Consider the following 22,894-nt stretch of genomic DNA (forward strand, 5'->3'; position numbering starts at 1 on the left):
TTATACCATTGATGAAGGAATATTCTATGCTTTCTGATGGGATCCAGCACTACCCTTGGAAGGGCCTAAGATAGTGGACTTTGAAATCATAATTTTGTCATGTATAGAAGATCTAGTTTAGATAATTTTTAGAGGTTCTTGCGCCCACTGAGCCCTATGCAGTTTATGTATACCAATATATTAATATTTTAAAAATATTCCTAAAATAGATTTTCTGTAATATGTGGCATGTAGAGAACACATGGTGGCTAAAGGTTGTAATGGCACTTTTTAGTGATGATTAAATTGCCCATTTAGGGATTAATGGCTTTTCCACACATGAGCAATGCATTCATCTCAAACTCTTGCTGATAGAAATTAAACTACCCCTTTTTATAGTCCATAAATAGAAACACATGCAATATATTGTCACTTAGATATATTTCAAAAGTGAAAACGTTTTTTTCTGTTAGTGGGGGAAAATGTAAATCCCTAAACTAGCATCTGTCAGTTTTTTCAGTTTTGTTTCTAGAAACATATTCTTACAGTATTGGAAATAAGCTCTATGGAGAGACTGTAGTTAAAGTAACTAGATTTCTTTTATAACCTTTTGACATGTGGCCATCCACATTTTTCAGAAACTGCCTTTGCAGTTCAAATTTTGCATGTGTGTTCTATATTAACATCTGAAAATCTTCTAGACAATCTGATTCCATGATGTGCACTTTGCCCCGGGCCCTGCAGGCGCCCCCATGAGAATATAGTATTCTGTAGTATTGCAACTTTTTTTTATGGAAGGGCCCCCGAAATTGCTTTGCCCCAAGCCCCCTGAATTCTCTGGGTGGCCCTGGATGTGTGATGCTGAATAATTCGGTGTAATTTGAAAACACTCAAAAACTAGAGCTAAAAGTCTCACTTGGCAGCTGCTGGCTGAAGATTCTGCCTAACCAGTGTGAAAAACACTTGTCATTTCCCCAAAACTACTGCTTCTCCAATTTAAAGGAATTTATTGTTCTGTGTTTATTTTGTACAATATTTAATTTTGAAATTTTGTCAAACATTCTTATAAACGTAACTTTCTATAGCACTCTTGCTTTTGTTTATTCCTTACTTTCCTGCATGGTTTCACTCAGCTTTTTTCTCTTCTATCATATAATAGGTTGTGGTGAGTCTTTTCCAGTGTTGTCTTCAATGTCCATTTTCTTTTTCCCCACTAACTTTCATCTATTTCTCTTACTTTTCCCTCATGGTGTTCTACACCTCCTTCCCCATATTTTCCTTCTCCTTTCTTCTTCCACTCCTACTGCCCAAGAAACCTCTCATAGGCCTGTCTATGCACACAGGTTGCTCTGGCTTAATTTTTAAACAAATTTTGTTAAACTGCTGCAAAACCCTATATAGATACTCATTCTGTTTGATTGGTTTATTTTGATTTAACTTAAAATTGTTTCTAATCAACTTAAGCTGCCCTAAAATAAACCTGGTTTCAACTGAAATAAGTGTCCAAATAGCTTTTAGCAGAAGTCAAATTAAATCCATTTAAAAATCACACCTTTAGTTACACTGGTGCAATTTTGCATCTAAACAAATCCTTAGTGGTATGCAGATTTTTCTCCATCAATCTTTTTCTCTGCTTCACAGCCATCCCTGGTACACGGGCTTGTGAAATTTTACCAGACACCTAATAAAGGAATAAGCCTGTTAGTCAAAGACCTTAAAAAATATGAGCATTGCTGGGAAAGAGGAGAGGTTCCTTGGATTCTCCAACAAGTTGTTATCCTGAACCTTGATTTGGGATCGCTGTTTTCATATAGGCCTCTAGGTAGTAGGCCATTAATAAATTTGAATCATCTCTCAATCCCCTCTGTCTGTTTGAAGGCAGAAGGAACATTTTCTCTGTTCCGTTCACAGATTGAATGTTTTTCTAAAAGATATTTCCAACTCAACTAGAAGTTATGGGCTTGATGCAGGCATCGCTTGGTGAACTTCTATGATCTGTGTTATTCAAGTCGTAATAAATTATTATAATCTCTTCTGGTCTTAAAATCTGTGAGTCACTCATCCTCCCCATTCTACTCCAAAGCCTCTTACTGCAAAGGTGGGTTGTGTGTGGAGGGTCTCATACTCTTCTTTCTCCTCAGATTTCTGGCTGCAGTGAGTGGGTTATATCTGCAGTCCTTCCTCTACCCAGACTCCAATTCTTAGTTCTCTCCAGTGAATAGCTCCAGTGTCTGCCTGTTTCTGCTCCTAGCTGTGTCAGTCAACTGCAGCATGAAATTGAGCTGATTCTTGTCAGTTTCCTGGCTACTCATAGAATTTGGAAAGGAGCAGTTTTCTCTCTGCAGCAGCTTGCCAAAATAAAGAGCAGCCACAGAGGAAATGGAACTGTCTGCAGACTTAGGAAGATATTGGTGAATTCACTCAGTTCATGTTTGGAAGATGGTCTTTGCCACCACAACAAAAATAAATTTAATTATTTTTAAATGCAGGCTTCAGGCTTCAGTTCTGTAGAAGCTGATGCTGGCTGACAAAAGCTTCCTACTCTCCATAGGACAAATGGGATTTTTTTTTTTGGGAGACTTGTGTAGAATACCTTTTTTGAGTCTTGTCATATCGCACACGAGCTTGTCTTAAAAATTTCAGTGGTTTCACCGAAGAACCTTTGACAAAGTCTAGTGCAGAGTACCATTTATCATATTTAGACAGATCATTTTAGGATTAATCAGCATGGATATTTGTACTAAATGCTGTCAGATTCTGCTAGATCTACAAAGAGGATTTTAACCACTCCCCAGAAGTTTCTGTTAACACACGCTGTTAATGCTCTATGCAACTGTTCTGTGACTGTGTAAAAATGGCATCATCTTACTTAAAGCTGCTCCTTAAGTGTATTCTTCCTACAGAAGCAACTAATTTTTTTTTTATTTTTTTTTTACTGATACTTACTCCGACTAACACTGCAGAGCCAATATTATACTTATAGAATCACCGAACTGGAAGGGACCTCGAGAGGTCATCTAGTCCAGTCCCCTGCACTCAAGGCAGGACTAAGTATGGCAACGCCTCGCTTAACGTTGTAGTTATGTTCCTGAAAAATGTGACGTTAAGCGAATCCAATTTTCTCATAAGAATTAATATAAATATGGGGGATTAGGTTCCAGGGAAATTTTTTTCACCAGCTAGAAAACTATATATTGTATAAATATACACACAGTATATTAATACTGTTCACAGCTATGATGATTGTGAAGCTTGGTTGAGGTGGTGAAGTTAGAGAGTGGAAGAGGGAGGGATATTTCCCAGGGAATGCCTTGCTGCTAAATGATGAACTAGCACTCGGCTGAGCCCTCAAGGGTTAACACGTTGTTGTTAATGTAGCCTCTCATACAGGGCAACATGAGAGAGGGGAGACAGCATAGCAGATAGACAGACCCACACCTTGTTTGTGGGAGAGAGAGAGATGCACACTGCCCCTTTAAGTAAGCTGACCCACTCTTAAGTGCATTGTCTTTTTAAGTGGATCAGGAAGTTGAGAGAGCAGCTGTTGCCCCAAGCTCTCTGTCTCTCTCCATTGGTGTCCCCTCCCTGCTCTATATGGAGAAGGGGTAAGGGGGGTGCAGGATCATGGGGGAGGGGGATACCTTGACATTAGCGCCCCCCCCCCTTCCCCTCCTGCACAGCAAGCAGGAGTCTCTGGGAGCAGCTCCAAGGCAGAGGGCAGGAGCAGCAAATGGCAGTTGAGGGGGGAGGGACAGCTGAACTGCTGGCAATTGATAGCCTGAGGGGCGGCTGCAGCACAGGGAGCTGATGGGAGGCTGCTGGTCCACCCTGGTTACAAGCCCCCACCAGCTAGCTGCAACAGGCTGCTCTTTCTGCAAGCACTGGACAAAGCAGGCAACGGCCAAATGACATTAGAAGGGAGCATTGCACAACTTTAAATGAGCATGTTCCCTAATTGATCAGCAATGAAACAACGTTAACCAGGACAACTTTAAGTGAGGAGTTACTGTATTATCTAGACCATCCCTGACAGGTGTTTGTCCAACCTGCTCTTAAAAATCCCGAATAATGGAGATTCCACAATCTCCCTAGGCAATTTATTCCAGTGCTTAACCACTCTGACAGGAAGTTTTTCCTAATGTCCAACCTAAACCGCCCTTGCCGCAATTCAAGCCTATTGCTTCTTATCCTATCCTCATATGTTAAGAGGAACAATTTTTCTCCCTCCTCCTTGTAACAACCTTTTATGTACTTGAAAATTGTTATGTCCCCTCTGTCTTCTCTTCTCCAGTCTAAACAAACCCAGTTTTTTCAATCTTCCGTCATAGATCATGTTTTCTAGACCTTTAACCATTTTTGTTGCTCTTTTCTGGACTTTCTCCAATTTGTCCACATCTTTCCTGAAATGTACTTGTGTGTCATCATCAAAATTGTTTTGAAGTTGCAAACAGTTACATCTATTCAAACCTATTGATGGAAATGGAACTATCTTGGTGTCAGTAGAGGTATACTTTGGCCTCCAGAATATTAAGTAAAGAAGTAAAGAATCCTGCTTGATTTTTTGGATCCCATATTGAGTTTTCAGGACATGTAGTCTAAGCACCATTCATATGGTAATTGGCAGGCTGGAGTAATGCACTCCATGGTCCTGGGCATAACCTGTCATGGGCTCCCTGTGGCTCTGCCCCACACTGTGGCCCTGCTGAAGGCCTTCTCTCCCAGTGAGGCAGAGGTAGTGGTTTCTGCTCCCAGAAATGGTAGCAATGGAATGCCCAGTACCTACCCCAGCATCCAGGGTATATCTGTGTTGTGGCTAAGTGAGCTTGGCATGTTTCATTCTCCTCCTGCTCTTCCCACATAGTTCTCTGGTTGGGTCAGGAGAGTCCTTCACTGCTTCCATGAGATCTTCTTAGCATATGCCTCAGGTGGCACATGACCAGGATTCATCGCCAAATTTGGTCTTCTGGTTGGATCATTAGCTTCCTCGGCTTGGGCTGGGTACTGATGGGGAGTGCGATGTGAACACTGATCCATGCCCCCCTTTCATGAGATGTATGGGGCAGTTCACATTTATAACATAACTGGGAAGGAGTAGCGGAGGAGCTGAAAGGTATTAACGCCACAGTTAAGAAGTCTTGCAATTTTTTTGTGAATTGTAGCTATTTGCATGAAGCTGGTAAAGTTTGTAAATTCCACGAGAAAAACAGAGTTCATGGAATTTATAAAATGTATAAGTACATCTTGTTGAGCTTTTAAGTCCCATAAGTTTGATGGCTATGGTTCAGGAAGCTCCAGTGGTGAAACTAGAACAGCTATTAAATGTTGTGAAACCAATATCTAGAATGCTTGGAAGTTACAGAAGTTTGACTTATTGATTATTTTGATGAGTGTAGTGTTTGAAGGAGCCTTTATAAACATTAGACTATACCAGCAGAGCTGCAGACCATTTGGGATTTATGGCAGATACAACTTCCATTTGGTATAATAATAGAGAGAGGCTTCGAACAAGGTCCTGTTAAATGTTGCATTCAATGGGCCAGGTTCTTAGTTGGTATAAATAGGTATTGCTCTATTGACTACACCAGCTGAGAGTCATGTCCATTGTTCTAAAAGGCTCCCCTGGCATCTGGAAAAAACTTGGAGCATGTGGGAATGTAACGGGGTCAGCACCCACCTCTCACGAGCGCCCCCTTTTCTCTGACTGATATATCTGCAATCAGTCTTTTTTCGTGGTGGCACCTGCCTCTCATGGGCAGCCCCCTTTGGTTGGTTGGGTGTGAGCCTGCTTTTTTGGTGCGGGGGGGAAGGGGTCTTATATTAGGATGGCACCTGCCTCTCATAAGTATCCCCCCGGCTGCTGGTTCTCTCAGCTGGTCTTCGGCAGCTTTCCCTGGGTGCAGTTCTGCCCGGTGAGCTCTCTGCAGTGAGCTGTCTGTGGCCTGCTGCTCATTTAGCCAGCCAGGCACCCGGTCCTCCCTCATCAAGCTCCACACAGCAACTGATGGCTCTGCTCTGCTGCTTGCCTTTTATCTGGTCCTTTTGGCCCCTTATTGCTTTCTCCAGCAGCCCCTCTGATTGGCCGCTTTTCTGCAGCCACTAAGCTGCCTGGAGGACTTTTCGCTGCTCTACTCTGGGGCAGAGTGATGCAGGGCCACAAGGCCCCCAGCAGGGGGCCTCAGGACCTAGTCCACCCTGCCACATGCCTCCCCCTTCAGACAGGTTTGAGGCGGTGGTTCTTCCCCCCGCCCCCCTCTCAGTCTTTTCTCATGCCCCCATTAGTCAGGGTGTACTCCACTGGGGCTAACTCTGCCTCTGGCTCTGCCCAATAAATAATTAAAAACTTGCCTGTTTCTGTGGCTGCCTCTGGCTCTGGCCCTCCTTCGGCCTCTGCCTCTGGCTTCGTTGTCTTACTGTTTTTGCCTCCACCTCTCCCTTCCTTTGGCCTCTGCCTTCACTGTTTAGTTGTTGCCACTGCCTCTTCTTCGGGCTCGGGCTCTGGCCTCACACAATAAAACATTTAAAAGCTTGCAGTTAAACAGTGAATTCTGACTTGGTTCCCTTTAGACAAGGTCGATCCGAAGAGCCCACTTCTAGTACCATAATGTAACCGGGTCAGCACCCACCTCTTGCAAGTGCCCCCTTGTCAGCACCCAGCTCTTGCAAGTGCCCCCTTTTCTGTAGCCAATCTACCTGCAATCACAGTCTTTTTTGGGAGGAGGCACCTGCCTCTCATGGGCAGCTCCCTTTGGTTGGTTGGGTGTGAGCATGCTTTTCTTTTTTTGGTCTTACGTCAGGGTGGCACCTGCCTCTCATAAGCACTCTCCTGGCCGCTGGGTCTCTCAGCTGGTCTTGAGAGCTTTCCTTGGGCTCAGTTCTGGCCAGTGGGCTCTCTGCAGTGAGCTGTCCATGGCCTGCTGTTCATCTAGTGAGACAGGCACTCAGGCGTCCCTCATCAAGCTCCACACAGCAACTGAAGACTCTGCTCTGCTACTTGCTTTTTATCTGGCCCTTTTGGCCCCCTATTGGTCGCTCCAGCAGCTCCTCTGATTGGCCGCTCTTCTGCAGCCACTCTAGGCTGCCTAGAGGATTTCTCACTGCTCTACTCTGGGTCAGGGTGATGCAGGGCTACAAGGCCTCCAGCAGGGGCCCTGACACAGGGACTATAAGAAAATACACAATTAAAAGTTTTAAATTAGTTAAATTTGTATATTAAATATACAGGTATTCAAAACAGCATTACTAGAATGCTGTAATTAGGGGGAAATATCTTCATTGCTTTTTCAACTTCTGAATAGGACTTCTAAAAATTCTGCTCCCATCCCACCCCACAATACCTACTCCCACCCACTACTGCACTGTTTCTTGCATTTTTGTCCCACTCCTACCCACAAAAACCTTAGATCCCACAAATTCTGCAAGAGAGACAGATTCCTCCATGCTACTTTAAAAAAAAATTGGTTTATGAAATTCAGACGGAATTTTTACGTGGTAAACTGATGAGAGATTTAGTGTTTTCCCACAAATTACTGCAATCTGGTTTTTTTTGCCCCTCCCAATCCCACCAGCAACAACATACATTTTACCTGCTCCCACTATTATGGTAGTAGGTCCTGCAGGGCCTGCAGAATCCCAGTCTCACTACAGGACTTTACCACTTCTCACTCCCAGGATTTATACTAACATAGTGCTCTGGAAGCTTCATCTTTTGTATGCCCATTCCTTAGTAAATATCAGATAAACTTGTCAGATGTAAGAAGACATACACAATCCCTCTCTCTCTCATCTTAGTTTGCTACTGCAAAGAGGAGAGGTCTCAGTTACCTCACCCCTCTCTCCATGTCCAGTCTACCGCGAGTTGTGTGGGTTGTCCTCTATTTTTTTTTCTTCTCCACTCCAGGGAGTGCCTTTGCTACTGCTCCAAGTATTCTCTAAGCTGCAAAAGAGTGAAATTGACATGATGCTCATCTACTTCTGAACACAGCCCTGAAACTGACCACATTATTGTAAATTTTGTTCATCTCCTTGAGAGCAAAAATAGAATAACATGGACTGTCCTTTTGCAGAGTCAAAAAGTCAGCACTTAATTGGTTCTCATTTGAAAGGTTATCTTTGCAGATATCAATGTTAGAAACTTGTGGTCTAATTTTTCAGAGATGCAAAACACTCACAACTCTGGTAGAAGTGAACACCTCTGAAAATGAAGCCATTTATTTAGATTTCTGAATGTTGGATGTACTTGCTTACTTTTAGACATTCATGATTGGAGAAATGTGCCTTTTTTTTTTTAAGTGAAAGTTTACATTCAGCAGAAGTTAAATTAATGTGAGGAAAAAGTTATGGAAATACTTCAGTTGAGGCATAATTTCACTTTCTGCTTTGAAAACAATATCATTCAAGAGGATTTATGGCTCAAATTTTAATTTGTTTAATCATAACACAGGGCATGACAAATCTGTGGGTCACATCAATTACAAAATCAAAACTTCCATATTGGTAAAAAAGATACTAAGCATTACATTTGTGCACAAAACAAAACAAAACCAAAAAAACCCACCACACTTATCAAATAAAAACAAAATTTCAAATTGATCATCATTGGTCATGAATCTGCCAACAGTGTCTCTACTGTTCAGGAATAGTGATAATAGTGAAGGTCAGGTTCACAAAAAAATAAACAAAATAATATCATGATCAGTTGTTCACAGAATTGTTGAATTAGTTTCACAAGGCATTGAAATTATTTATTTGGGTCTCCAATCAGGGGCGGCTCTAGGCACCAGCAAAACAAGCTGGTGCCTAGGGCGGCCAAATCTAGGGGGCGGCAGGCTGCGCCGGCGGACCTGCCGCAGTCATGCCTGCGGGAGGTCCACCGGAGCCCCGGGACGACCGGACCTGCCGCAGGCATGACTGCGGAGGGAGCGCTCGTCCCGCGGCTCGGCTGGACCTCCCGCAGGCATGACTGCGGCAGCTCAAGCGGAGCCGCGGGATCCGCGAACCGTCCGCAGCCCCGGGGGGTCCAGCCGGGCCACGCGGAACGAGCGGACCCTCTGCAGTCATGCCCGCGGGAGGTCCGCGGCTCCGGGGCGCCTCCCGCGCATGAGTGCTTGGGGCGGCCAAAACTGTAGAGCCGCCCCTGTCTCCAATGCCACTTCATTTTAAACAGAGTACTATTATATGATTTTGCACTTCATATTTTTTTTTCAAAGATCTCAAAGCATTTGTCAAAAGTGGGTTGTACTAGCCTCATTTTAGAAATAGGTAAAGGTGAGAAGTTCAGAGAAGGGACACTAAGGAATAAAAACCACCTTGTGGAAATGATTCCTAGTCGTGTACTTCGATTACTAATCAAAATTGTCTCACTGCCTCCATTGGCTTCCACTATACGTGGCCGCTGGTACAAAAGAGCTCATGCTGTGCTATAGCTGAGGTTTTTCATTGCTTTCTAGTTAAAGGCCTGCTATTCTAAATGCTCTAAAATCTGCATCTTTATCTAGATTGCCTTGAAATTTGCTGTATCTTATGGGGATGTGAGATAGAGTTATTGGTTTAAGTTTAGGGTCAGTTGAGCAAGGGCTCTCCAAGATACAGTCCCCTAAACAACTCAACATTTTATAAAATCACCTGGTTCTTCTAACTTTTTTTGAACATACCGGGGGCTAAAACTATGATTTTAATCATCCCCCAACTGATTTTAGTCATTTGGTATTAGGCATGACAGAGGTAATGTTGGATGAGTGGGAGCAGCTCTGAGCTGTGGTAGGGTAGTCTGAGCTGTTGGGGGGATTATGGGAGGTCAGAGCAATGAGGGGGAGTGTTGGAACAGTGCAGGGAAGAGTTGGGTGGAAAGTAGGGAATCAGAGCTGTGCAGTGGGGGATGTTGAGGTGGCTTCAACTCTTTCCTCTCCAGAAACCCACATCCATCAATCACAGGCACTAATCTGCCCCCCATCACTGTAATATCTGAGCACCCCTCAAAGTCTTCAGTGTATTTATCTTCACAGTAGCTATTATTCCCATATTACAGATGAAGAGCTGAGACAGAAACATGTCTTGTCTACGTGGGAAGCAGTATCGCTATTAGATGAGGTGTGACTTTGTATTGCTATAGTTACCAGCTTATCTCCCTGTGTAGACACTCTTCTTCTGGTGTCAAGAGTGCCTTTCTCCAGTTTAGGTTATGTTGCTTTGAAAATGGTTTAAGAAATGAGAGAGGAAAAAAAACCCACTCTTATTGAGAAATAAACATCCACAGAGACCGTTATGGCGATATTATGATCTCTATAACTTCCTTTGTAGACAAAACCTAAGTGCCTTGCCCAAAGTCCAGGAATTGTATCCAGATCCTCCCACGTTCCAGGTTAGTGTCCTAACCACAGGACAGTGCTTCCTCTGATGTGATCCCACGTCTGTCCCCCTTCAAAAATGTCTCCACTGACTCCATGCAAGTCCCTGGACTGTTTCTGTGTCCTTACCCCAGCTCCTTAACATGCAGGTCCCAGGCTGATGCCTGCTTCTCCATGGGCAGAAGGACTGAGGCAGGAGAATCAGTGTGCTGGACAGGCAGAAGACGAGATAAGGAGATGATGCAAGGGTAGTGGAAGGACCAACATGCAACCACTACACTACATTCTGTGCCTAGAATAATCAGTGGCAAGGAGCCAGAGGCAGTGGAGTGGGGAGATGGGTTGTGGTATGTGCAAATACTGAGAAACTATTTTTTTTTTAAAAACAAGGAAATTAAATGTCTTAAAACTTTATTAAACAGAGTTAAAGTTGCTCGGTAGAGCCTTGTGAAGAGTGACTAAACTTAAACCTTTGAAAACCAGGAAATGAAGAGTTAAGATTCACATGAGCCCCACAATGCAACTTTAATTTTGCCTTCTTTAGGCTATACCCCAACACATTAATAACGCATGTACTAACACTGTGTCCTCACAGATGCTACACAGGTGCACTGAAGGACCAAGTCTAACACCTTCTATCTGCTAAGGCAAAATTCGGGTTTATGTCAGGTGTAGTAAACAGGAGCTACCTGCACCTGGCCAACATTCAAACAGTAACCCTACTCCATGCAAATAACACCAGACTCACTAAATATTATCACCCCTTCACCTTTGTGCTGAGGATTTCTTCTGAGACATTGCCTTTATTTTCCTGTCACTAAGCCCCAGAAACCACTATCACCAGACTGCTGATAATCCCCATGGCAAGAAGACACCCTTATGCACGTCTACTGACACAGCCTACAAAATTCAGTGCTCAAATGAGGCATCCTTGATCCCTCATATTCCATATGTGTTTCTCTTCATATTGTAGCCAGGCTGCTTCTACTAATCCCTTATCCATTCAGTACAGCTACGCCTAACATAGTGAATGCAGCTGGAGTGCATGTCAATAAATGCTGGAATTCGAATCTATGGAACAGAGTACAAGCAATGGCACATTCACTTAATCCTTTCTCGTATCTACTTATTATAAATTCATAGATGTTAAGACTAGAAGAGACAGTAGACCATCTAGTCTGATAACTTGTGTATCTCAGGCTAGAGAATTTCATCCAGTTACGCCTATATTGAGCCTGTTAACTTGTGATTGACTAAAACATCTTTTAGTAAACCTTGATTTGAAGGCATTCAAAGATAGAGAATCCATTCTCCTTGATAGTTTGTTAATCTTTACACCACCCTTGTGGAGCCATTCCTAGTGGTTGTTGCCATCTCCAGCTGGTAAAGTTAAAGTTGCATTGCAAGGGTAGCATGTGTCTTAACTCTTCATTTCCTGGTTCATAGTGGTTTAAATTTAGCCACACCATATTCTGGGATGTCATAATGCACTACTGGGCAACCTTACCTCTGGATTAACTAAGTTTGGGGGCATTTAATTGTACAATAGGCTTTTAGTCTTTTGTAGAAAAATAAAGATTCCAACAGACAAAATGCTATACCATGAAAGACTTCTGATCATATTATTGGATAGTGTAAATAAAGGAAGGTGAGGGAACCAAGTTACTTGTATTTTTTTCAGGTTTTAAAATAAATGCAAAAACCATGACTTTTCTCAGAATAAAATCAACTGATAATTTGTATTATTAATTTAGATGATCAACTAGGTAGGGGAAAGTATTTTAATTAAAATTAGAGGTGTTTTTTTGTAATTACAGATACAAGCTGAAATTGTTTATGTGACTCTAGGAATTTTAGGGAAAAAAGTTATTCTGGAAAAGCGTAACAGGATGTCTCTTTTGGTTACTGAACTCTGGGACTTGTCTGTTGGTTACTTGCGTGAATTTATTTTTAAAGTAATTTTTTAATATTAACTGTCAAAACTTTTAATATACATTTGAACCCTCAGACTGAAGCTGTTTTAGAGCACTTTTTCAGAAAAAGTACACATCTTGTATGCCAACCTCCCTACATACTTTTCTAGTATTCCCGAGTACAGTATTATTTAATTGTGGATCACAGAAATGTTGTTTTAACTAGGAAATATTATATTTGGATCTGCCAAAGCTTTAGCATGTTTCACAGACAAGGTTATAACACCCATCCTGTTTGTACAGTAGAATTGAAATACGCTTTAACCATGTTGGGGGCAACCATGTTCTCACAGGGTTCACCAATGTGTGTGATTATGATGTAGTTAAGACTTTGCAGAGGTCCTGAAGTAAATTGTTCTAAAGAGTACAGCGGTGTATTAATTTTTGCTAAGTGTGAAAAGTGATGGATTGTATCTGACAACATATCAGTGTTCAGAATTTTTTTGTTTACAATGCTGTACAGTAAAATACATATACATAAAATGTCTTTATTTTAAAATGTGAAGATTCCCAAGTATTAAGTATAAAGTATCTTAGTAAAATTATGATGTTTCGTTATGATTATTTTGATTGTTACAAATATATTGTAGTGTACAAATATAAAAAAGGATTAACATGCATGGTAGCTAATATCTTAAAGGCATTTCATCAACGTAGCCTAGTCGATTTCCAAACTTAAATGGAATTTCAGGTAGTTCACCTGCCCCTGTTGCCTCCTGCCAATTTTTGTGGTTTTATAAATCTTTTCTAAAGAAAACTGCAAAATGTTTTCCCCTCCTATACTACTGTTCAAAAAGGCACACAAACTAGAGGAAACACAGTGTGCTAACAGTAAAACAAACTATACACTAAATCCTATCAAATGCAAAAACTAAATACATTGAAAACAAATTTTCCTCAATGTTTTAATCTTAAATATTTTAGGAAATAAAAATCACATTTCTGTTTGACAGTTAAGTTGTGTGTCCTTTTAAATTTTTATAAGTATCCTGTAAATTTGAAGCAGAGCAAAATCATTAGCATGTGTTTTTTAGACTAATGCTTGTTACCATAAGGCTCATTTCTTATGCATTAACTTGGATTTTCCAGGTGTTTCTATATGAACCTGAACAAATGAGGCTCTCTATATATAATAACCTCTACTCTTCTTAAGAGAATTTGGTGAGAGATGATTTGTACAGAGCGGACCATATCCTGTTGAATGCAACAAGAAAGAAAATACTAAAAACTGAGTTGCAGAAACATGTTCTTCTCCCCTGCCACTCCTTGTCTTCCTCCCATAGTTGCTTTTTGTCATGCCTTTATTTAGGTCACAATTCTCTAAAGACTTATGCACATGCTTTTTGTGCTATGAGTAGTCTCATTAACTTCAGTGAAGCTATTCAGTACATAAATATATGCACCTGTTTAAGTCTGTGCAGGATTGGGGCATTGGAACCGGTGCTGAAGCATAACACTTGGGCTTTGGCTACACTTGCATTTCAAAGCGCTGCCGCGGCAGCGCTTTGAAGTGCTAAGTGTAGTCAAAGCGCCAGCGCTGGGAGAAAGCTCTCCCAGCGCTGTCCGTACTCCACATCCCTGTGGGGAATAACGGACAGCGCTGGGAGCGCGGCTCCCAGCGCTGGGGCTTTGACTACACTGGCGCTTTGTAGCGCCGCAATTTGCAGCGCTGCAGAGGGTGTGTTTTCACACCCTGCTGCAGCGCTGCAAATTTGTAAGTGTAGCCACTTACAAATTAGGTCTTTTGAACTAATTTGGTTTCCCTGGCTGATTGCTAAGAAATACTTGCGACACCCTCCATATAGAAGAGTGTCTTTAAGAGGTCCTGGCTTTGTATAGGCCTAACAACACTACCAAAATGTGTGATGACAACGATATGATGCTACATAATCTTTCTGGTATTGTAAGGAATAGTATTAGAATATAGTGTACTCCTATTTGCTGTTTCTTTTTATTTGGTACCTAATCAATCACTTTCATTTTTTTTAAGTGTTTGTGATAAGCTTAAGAAAAGAGCAACAAAAATGCACTCTGTAATAGCCCTTCAAAAAGTTGTATTTCCACATAGGAAACAATTGAGATGTGCTAGTCATCTGGCCTTATTTTAAGGTTAACAACCTTGTGAATTCTGATTGCTTTTGTCTCCACCTGCTGATATTGCAAATTAATCCTCTTATGTGCACTGGTAAAGGAGATGTTGCAGAATAAGTAGAAATGTGACCAGGATGCATATTGAATCTTGAGTTAGCCTAATTTTTTTTAAACACTTCTGCAAATTTGGAGAACCAACTGACGTAAGACCCTGTTTAGTGGGAGTTAGGGAAGTGTACGTGAAGGTCGCTGGTTGAATTTGTATCATGTATATGCTGATAAACATTTTTTAAAAGTACATTTGTAAGAGATGCAGTATGATGATTTTAATTGTAAAGTTGACAAAATCTAAAACTTTGGACAGAGGACTTCGTGGCATCAGTTACTTTGAAGAATATCTAACTAGGAGATATTTAGTAGGTGCTCTATTAGAATTACTCCTGAGAAAGAACTACAGGTTTGGGCCCTTACTATTATCTTCAGATTCACATTTATTCTTCTTACTCTTCATTAATAGGTAGCATAGATCAGTCAGTGTTAAAGGAGTTGCCTCCTGAGCTCCTGGCAGAAATTGAATCCACCATGCCACTTTGTGAACGTGTGAAAATGAACAAGCGCAAACGTAGCACAGTTAATGAGAAACCAAAATATGCTGAGATCAGTTCTGATGAAGACAATGAAAGTGAAGAAGCTTTTGAATGTAAGTAGTACATCATTCTATTACTACTATTAAACAGCAGGATAACTCTTTGCTCTTGCTAACAGATTTCTTAGATGACTGGTTGAAACAATATAAGAACAAGTTAAGTTTGGGGTCTAGATAACTTGTTGACTGAGTAACTTATTTTGAAGAAAAATTACTAAACCTAAGTTTACCACTCAAGATGAATAGGTAGCTTGTTAGAATTCTCTCCCCAATCCTACACGTATGGCAGGATATCTCATAGACTTTTTCACTTGTGCTGCAGGACACTTTTAGACTTGAGTTAAAGAAAAGACCATTAAAAAAGACCTGAGAAGTTTTACATGGATAATATTCTATATGAAAATGTTGAAAAAATAAATTTAATGAATTTGGTGACCACCCGCACTTTAAAATTGAATATTTATCATTTTACTTCACCCAGACTTTAGTTCTAGTGTGATTTTTTGCAGTCAGGGATCTCAAACTATTAGTGCTGCAACATAATGCTATGTACGATCTTAAAAATTAGTTTTGTAAATTCTCATGTCTCTTCCATGTCTGACAAACTGAACTGGGGAATATTCCCCTTCTCCCTGGAGCACTGGAGGCAGACTAATAGATTTCACTGCATATAGGGGCTAGATCAGTCAGAGATCTGGAATTCAGCATAGCAAGCAACTCTCGCTGTAATGTGGCCTTAGGAATTTTTTTAAGCCTCAAAAAATAAAATGAACTGTCACTTTTCCTAACTGGAAACACAAGAAAACAAAAAAATGGAGACTTTTGGGCTCCTGCTGCCCAGTGGGTTTCTCAGGCACAGCCCTTCCTGGACTGCCTCATCCTCTGGGGGTGGAGGGTATTATTGCTTGGACAAATCAAAATTACTTCTAGTTCTAACAGCTCTTGAGATAACCTTTGCAATCTGCCCTGAATGGAAGTGACTTGGTGGGGGAGGAGAGGCAAGATGGTCATCAAAATCATGTATTATAATCTGATATTGAGTTCCCATGGGTCTGAGTGAGACCACAGACAATTCTATCACCTACTCTGAAAGAGAAATCTCACTACATTCAGATGGAAACCCAAAGAGGAGTACACTACCTTTTTTTTTAAAGACACCAATGGCTGCTGTTATGACCATGATGTACAGAATCTTGAGGCACCAGGCTATTAATCTTCACCATGGCAAAAGTTTAACAGAGGGTTGCCTTAAGATTCCATATTGGGTTTTGTGGTGTTTAATATATTCTGGAAAGGTGGGAGAGGGGAGGGAGGGCTGTAGTGAGGTAGCAAAATTTACAGGTGATGCAAAGTTACTTTCGTTTGTCCAGATCAGAAAAGACTATGAGGAAATCCAGAAAGACCTAAAAAGTCATGTAAATGGGCAACATAGTGGCAAATGAAATTGAATGTTGATAAATACAAAGTAATCACATTGCAAGGAAAAATTTAAACAACTCATACACCTTACAGGATTCAAAATGTGATTACTCAAGAAAGGGGCCAGGGTGTCATTGTAGAAACGTAAGTGAAGATCTCTTCTCAGTCTGCAGCTCCAGTCAAAAAAGCTGTTAAAATGCACAAATAATAGGATTGTATTATTCACCAATATTCTTGTAATGCCTTTATACATCAATGGTGCAGCCTCATCTGGAGTACTGTGTATGGTACTGCTCACGCCATTTCAGAAATGATATTGCAGAATTAGAGGGGGTTCAGAGAAGAGTGAAAAGAATGATCAAAAGCATGCAAAAACTTTGGTATGAAGAGAGGGAGTGAATTGGAATTGTTCCCTTAGCATGGAGATGAATAAGTGAGGACGTGATAAAAGTATATAAAGTAATGAATCGCAATGAGAAAGTAGACTGAGAAATTTTTTTTTTCCTTTCACCTAACACAAGAACAAAGAAGACATTCAATTAAATTAAAAGGTGGGAAATTCAAAACGGATAAAAGAAAGTATTTTTTCACACAACTTGGATTTAACTGTGGAACTCATTGCCATGGGAAGTTGCTGAGGCCAAGAACTTAACAAGACTGAAAAATGCATTGGGTATTTTTGGATATCAAGAAAATTATAATTCTGGATAAACAATTTTGGAAGGGATATTAAACCTGTTCCATGGCTTACTTGCATCGTCCTTGCATCTTATTCAGAAGTATCTGGTACTTTAAAACTGGTGGGAAGTTTTTTATCTAAATGTTTTTTCAACAGTTTCATTTCAGAATTTTTTTATTTTGGGGAGTAGTTTTGAACTTTTATAGTTTTATTTTTCATATTTACACGTTTATTATTTTTACATATCATGCCATTAGTGGTGGTGCATAATATACACTACTCCTACTGACATGACATAATGACACGGTTGAAATATTCTATTTTTGTTTTATTGTACTAAAAGTCTTAAGGGGAGCTGCAACTTAATACTGATTGAGCTAGAAAAGAAGATAAAATGTTTGTCAATGCTAAGTTGTGGCTACCCTTCATGGTTTTAAAACAATAAAATTGAAAGTATATTATTTTCATATGACATCAGTCATAGGGCTTCCTCTTCCTCCTCCTCCTCCTGATTTGTTATGAAATGTGAAAATAAGACAAGAAACAATTTCAGAATCATCATTTTCAGAATGAAATTTTGTTCCACTTTGCGATGAAAACAAATTTTGAAATGTCAATACTTCCCACGAACCAAAAATTCTGATTTCCAACCAGCTCTACTGATATTATCTCTGTAAGACAGGATGCTGGACTAGATGGCCTGAAGAACTTTTATTACTAGTGATGATGCACATTTCAGGGAGGGACCTTTCCTGGTTTTTGGATCCCAAATTCATTTGCAGGAAGCTAGGTTAAATACACGTTTATTTGCCAATTGAAGAAAACTTTATCTGGAAATTGTCAGTACAGATGCTCCCTGGGTTATGCAAACCCGACTTACAGAAATCCGGACTTACGGAAAAAGTTCCGTAATTATTATTTTTGTGTGTGTAATTGTCAGAGATAGGTTCCCGACTCAAGCAAAATTCGACTTACACAAGGACGCCTTGCATAAGTCGGGGAGCTTCTGTAGAGTAATGCCATTTTTAGAGTCACTTCCCAGAGTAAACGTATGTTATATGATGGGCTTGTCTAGATGAACAATTAGTATGCAGTAAGCTAGAGTGTAAATCTACAGCTCACTAGCATGCTGCGCACTGACTGTTCTTGTGGAACCTGCTATCCTGCACTAAAAGTTCCCTAGTTTGCACAGTCACTAGAACTACTGGTCCCTCAGGCCAGGTAAAAATACAGGCCACTTAGCAAAAATTCGAAGTTACTTTCAGCATCAAGCATTTTGGGACAGGTCCTCTACTGCTCAGTGGAGAAGAAATAAGTATGCTTGTTAAGATACAAATCCCCTGCAGCACAGATTTGAAAGCAGCATATAAAATGCCTAATACCCACCTCTTAAAATCCTCCCTTAATGCTTGCTTTCATTCTAAAGAAAAACACTTTTTAGAAAACTTAACCGAAAATTAGGTGTTGGCCCCTGTGAAACATCAGGTACTTACTTACATTTAGATAAATCAGCCTCAAAATGAACTAAGATCTGATACTAAGGAAGAATAAAACAGATTTTTGTAAACTTCTGGAATAAGTGGAGTTCACCTGACTCCACAAAAGGTTTGGCACCTTTTGAAAAGGTGGTGGCTTTTTGTTTTTGTTTCTTAAATCAGCAGTTCAGGTTTATACAGTGTCATTCCTTTAAGAGGTGACAGAGCCTGGACAGTCCCCCAAGCACTTATTTCCCTTCCAGTATTTCTCCCAACTTCCAAGCATCCCAGATTGTTTCCTTTTCTCCAAGTAGTTTCATGGGCAATTGCTTTGCTAGCTTTCCAACGCTGCCACACACATTCTCAACCATTTTTATCAATTCCATAAGTGCACCAATCTCGCTTGGAATTAATCACTGTTCAGCTGTTTGGATTTCTACCAGAACTTGATTAGCCTGTGGGATATTTGTCCTATTATCAGTTCTGCTGGCTACAGTTAATGTCTATGGTTTCAGCCACAGTCTCATTCTCTGGCTCTGAGGTTCTGGTTCTAGCTTCCTTCTTTTTGCTACTCACCTTCAGAACATTGAATTTTGTGTAATGTATCACAATTAAAATTTTAAAAATCCTAAAACCCAGTTTTTTAAAGGTATTTAGGCATTCCTGTGCTCGACCGTGATAGGATTTAAGAACATAAGAATAGAAGAATGGCCATACTGGACCAGACCAATGGTCCATCTTGCCCAGTACCCTGTCTTCTGACAGTGGCCAGTGCCAAATGCTTCAGCGGGAATGAACAGAACAGGCAATCATTGAGTGATCCATCCTCTGTCGTCCAGTCCCAACTTCTGGCATTGAGAGGTTTGGGGACACCCAGAGTATGGGGTGGCATCCCTGACCATCTTGGCCAATAGCCATGAACTTACCTAACTTTTTTTTAAAACCAGTTATACCTTTGGCCTTCACAACATCCCCTGGCAATAAGTTCCACATGTTCACTGTGCATTCTGTGAAGTAGTGCTTCTTTATGTTTGTTTTAAATCTGATGCCTATTAATTTCATCAGGTGACTCCTTAGTTTGTGTGTTATGTGAAGGGATAAATAACACTTCTTTATGCACTTTCTCCACATTGGTCATGTTTTTACACACCTGTAAAATATCCTGCCTTAGTCATTTCTTTTCTAAACTGAACAGTCCCAATGTCTTTAATTGCTCCTCTGTTCCATACCCATAATCATTTTGTTGCCCTTCTCTGTACCTTTTCCAATTCTAATATATCTTTTTTGAGACAAGGCAACCATAACTGCACGCAGTATTCATGGTGTGGGCATAACATAGATTTTATATAGTGGCATTATGATATTTTCTGTCTTATTATCTATTCCTTTCTTAATGGTTCCTAACATTGTTAACTTTTTTGACTGCTGCTGCACCTTGAGCTGATGTTTTCAGAGAACTGTCCACAATGACTCCAAGATTTCCTCCTTAAGTGGTAACAGCTAATTTAGTCCCTACCCTTTTGTATGTATAACTGGGATCATGTTTTTCAATGTGCATTACTTTGCATTTATCAACATTGAATTTCATCTGCCATTTTGTTGCCCAGTCACCCAGTATTGTGAGATCCCTTTGTAACTCTTCACAATCTGCTTTGGACTTAACAATCTTGAGTAATTTTGTATAATATACACATTTTGCCACCCCATTGTTTAGCCCTTTGTCCAGGAACAGCACTGGTTTCCTAAGTGTCTACATCACTTTTGAAAATGAGATTTAGGCCTCTAAATCAGTTAGGCATTGCAATACCTAAATAACTTTGAAAATATGGGCTTAACTGACTTAAACTCCTAAATCCCATTTTCAAAAGTGGTATAGGTATTCAGAACCTCAAGTCTCATTGAAAGTCCATGAGAGTTGGGGTTCTAGATGCCTAATAAAAATGAAACTTGGGAGCCCAAGTGCTTGCACTTATGAAAATTTTACCCTTCAACTTTCCCTCCCTTAGTCTATTTAAAAGGGCAGACATTCTGAATAAGTATTAAAAAAAAATTTAACAGGCTTCTCTTCCTGTTTCAGGCATGGACTTTATACCTTCTTCAAAAAATATTATTAGGATAATTGCATGGCTGGGTTTTTAATGTTACAGGTTTATAATGCACACTTGCTTAATGTAACAATAGTACACGAATTTGCTTAAACTTATAAATCATTCTGATTTCAGTTTAACGAAAACTTGCTTCATTTTTAGCGTCTCGGAAAAGACATAAAAAGGACAGAGATGATGATAAAGCTTGGGAGTATGAAGAGCATGATAAGAGAAGTTCTGGTGATCATAGGAGAAGCAGTCATCACGAAGGAAGGAGGACTTCTGGTAGTAGCCGTTATCGCAATCGTACTCCAGAAGACTCTGACATGGATGATTATTCTCCTCCTCCTCCCCTCAGTGATGGTAATTCATCAGTATTAAAGTACATCTTACTCTATATAATTAATATAACCCTTCCATGCATTCTTAATATAAGCATATTAAATGTGGTTAGGCTAGTCTAAAGAATGTTGTTTATGGCTTTTAATATTCATGTATCCAACTTCAACAGAATATTTTACGAAACTGAACAAAAGCATTTGTTTCAGATATCTTCATTTTAAACTCTGAATTTGTTTACTAGTGGCTAGGAAAATGAAGAAAAAAGAAAAACAAAAGAAAAGGAAGGCTTATGAACCTAAACTAACACCTGAAGGTAACTTTTTGGAAGGTTGAATTTGTTGTTTTCTTCAGATTATGTTGTTTGTTGTATATAACTCAACTATATATACTTTTCTTTTTCACCAGAAATGATGGATTCCTCAACTTTTAAGAGATTTACTGCTTCAGTAGAAAATATTTTGGAAAATTTGGAAGACATGGATTTTACTACATTTGGTAATATGTCAGAAATTTCTCCACTGCTGTTTCTGTTGTACAAAACTACATGAAGCTTTTAGAAAATTTGCATCCAAGTATTTTATTTCAGAGCCTCTTCTTTGTAACTTGGCTGCCTCCGGTGTACACTCTGGGAAATGTCTCCTTTCTCCTTTTTGGCTGCCACCACCGATAAGCTCCTCTTCCACCCTCTAATTGCTCTTCTTCCTCCAACCTTGGTTCCTTGCAGGACTTAGAAGAGAGACAAACCACAACAGATGCAAACCTTAAGCTACTGGGGTGGGGAGAATATCTATCTCAAATGTGATTATCTTCTGCATTACACCTCCCTTAATGGGTCATCAGCAGTGGGGATTGAAGATGTTTTGAGAGAGAATGCTCCTAAGGTATTTAGTAGCGTAACTCCCATTGAAAGTTAATGGAACTTGTGCTCCTAAATCCCTGAGGTGCTTTCAAAAATCTCTACCTACCCCAGCTAAAGCACTAGAAGCTGTATTGTAGCAAACAGTTGTGTATTGGCATATAGATAAGCTAATAGATCTTGTCTAGCTCTTACCTGTGTAAAAATAAACAAACAAACAATCACTTGTACAACCTATGTATGCAATCAGTAGCGTTTCAAACTACTGAGTGAAATTTAACTAAAAAGCTGGTTGGGAATTTTCCAATGACACTTTGTCAGAAAATGTTGATTTGTAGAAACCAAAACTGTTAGAGGAAAAGGGATGGTTTTGAAAAATCTCCCAGTTGGAAAAAATGTTTGAAAAGTTTCAAACACTGAAATATCATATTTCAATATTTTGGAAACAATGTTTTTGTTTGAAATGACACGTCATTTTGAAATTTTAATTAATTTATATAAAAATGGTTAAAAATATAAGTATTAACATTGAAATAAAACATTTTGATTAACCTAATCGGATTTTTTTGGCGGGGGTAGGGGATGTGTTATCGGGTCACAATTTGGAATGGAAAAATGGTTTTGAAATCTTAAATTCATATGGGTTGGGAAAATTGTTTCCCACCCAGTTCCTAATTATACATTTTTAGATATTTTATAAAACACTCAGTGATGTTATATGCATTTTAAATCCATTGATAGTGCAAAAATGTTTAATTGTAGAATGACACACATTTTTCTTTTTGATTTTTTTTTTTTGAGGCAAAGGAATTCTCTAATTGGTTAAATGAACTGCTTGTTTAGCTGGATATACTAAAATACTTTGGCCAAAGATTTTCAGAAATGGGTGCCTGAATTTAGACTCCTAAATCCATATTTGTGCATCAGAATAAGCAGCCTGTTTTTAAAACTAGTGAAGATAATTGGAATGGATGTAAACTTTTTCATTTTATTTTATTTTTTAT

The 22,894-nt window shown here is 39.8% G+C and overlaps 1 protein-coding gene across 4 annotated transcripts in view; it reads left to right on the forward strand.

Moving 5' to 3' along the window:
- Positions 1-22,894, forward strand: part of NIPBL (NIPBL cohesin loading factor) — a 271,388-nt gene that overhangs the window by 155,540 nt on the left and 92,954 nt on the right. For all 4 annotated transcript variants that reach the window (XM_039543426.1, XM_039543430.1, XM_039543427.1 and 1 more), the window contains 4 exons: positions 14,904-15,086; positions 20,855-21,055; positions 21,276-21,347; positions 21,440-21,529. In XM_039543426.1, coding sequence (XP_039399360.1) covers positions 14,904-15,086; positions 20,855-21,055; positions 21,276-21,347; positions 21,440-21,529 — 546 coding nt within the window. The remainder of the gene's footprint in view (positions 1-14,903; positions 15,087-20,854; positions 21,056-21,275; positions 21,348-21,439; positions 21,530-22,894) is intronic.

Source organism: Mauremys reevesii, linkage group 6, assembly GCF_016161935.1.
Source record: "Mauremys reevesii isolate NIE-2019 linkage group 6, ASM1616193v1, whole genome shotgun sequence".
Lineage (NCBI taxonomy): Eukaryota > Metazoa > Chordata > Testudines > Geoemydidae > Mauremys > Mauremys reevesii.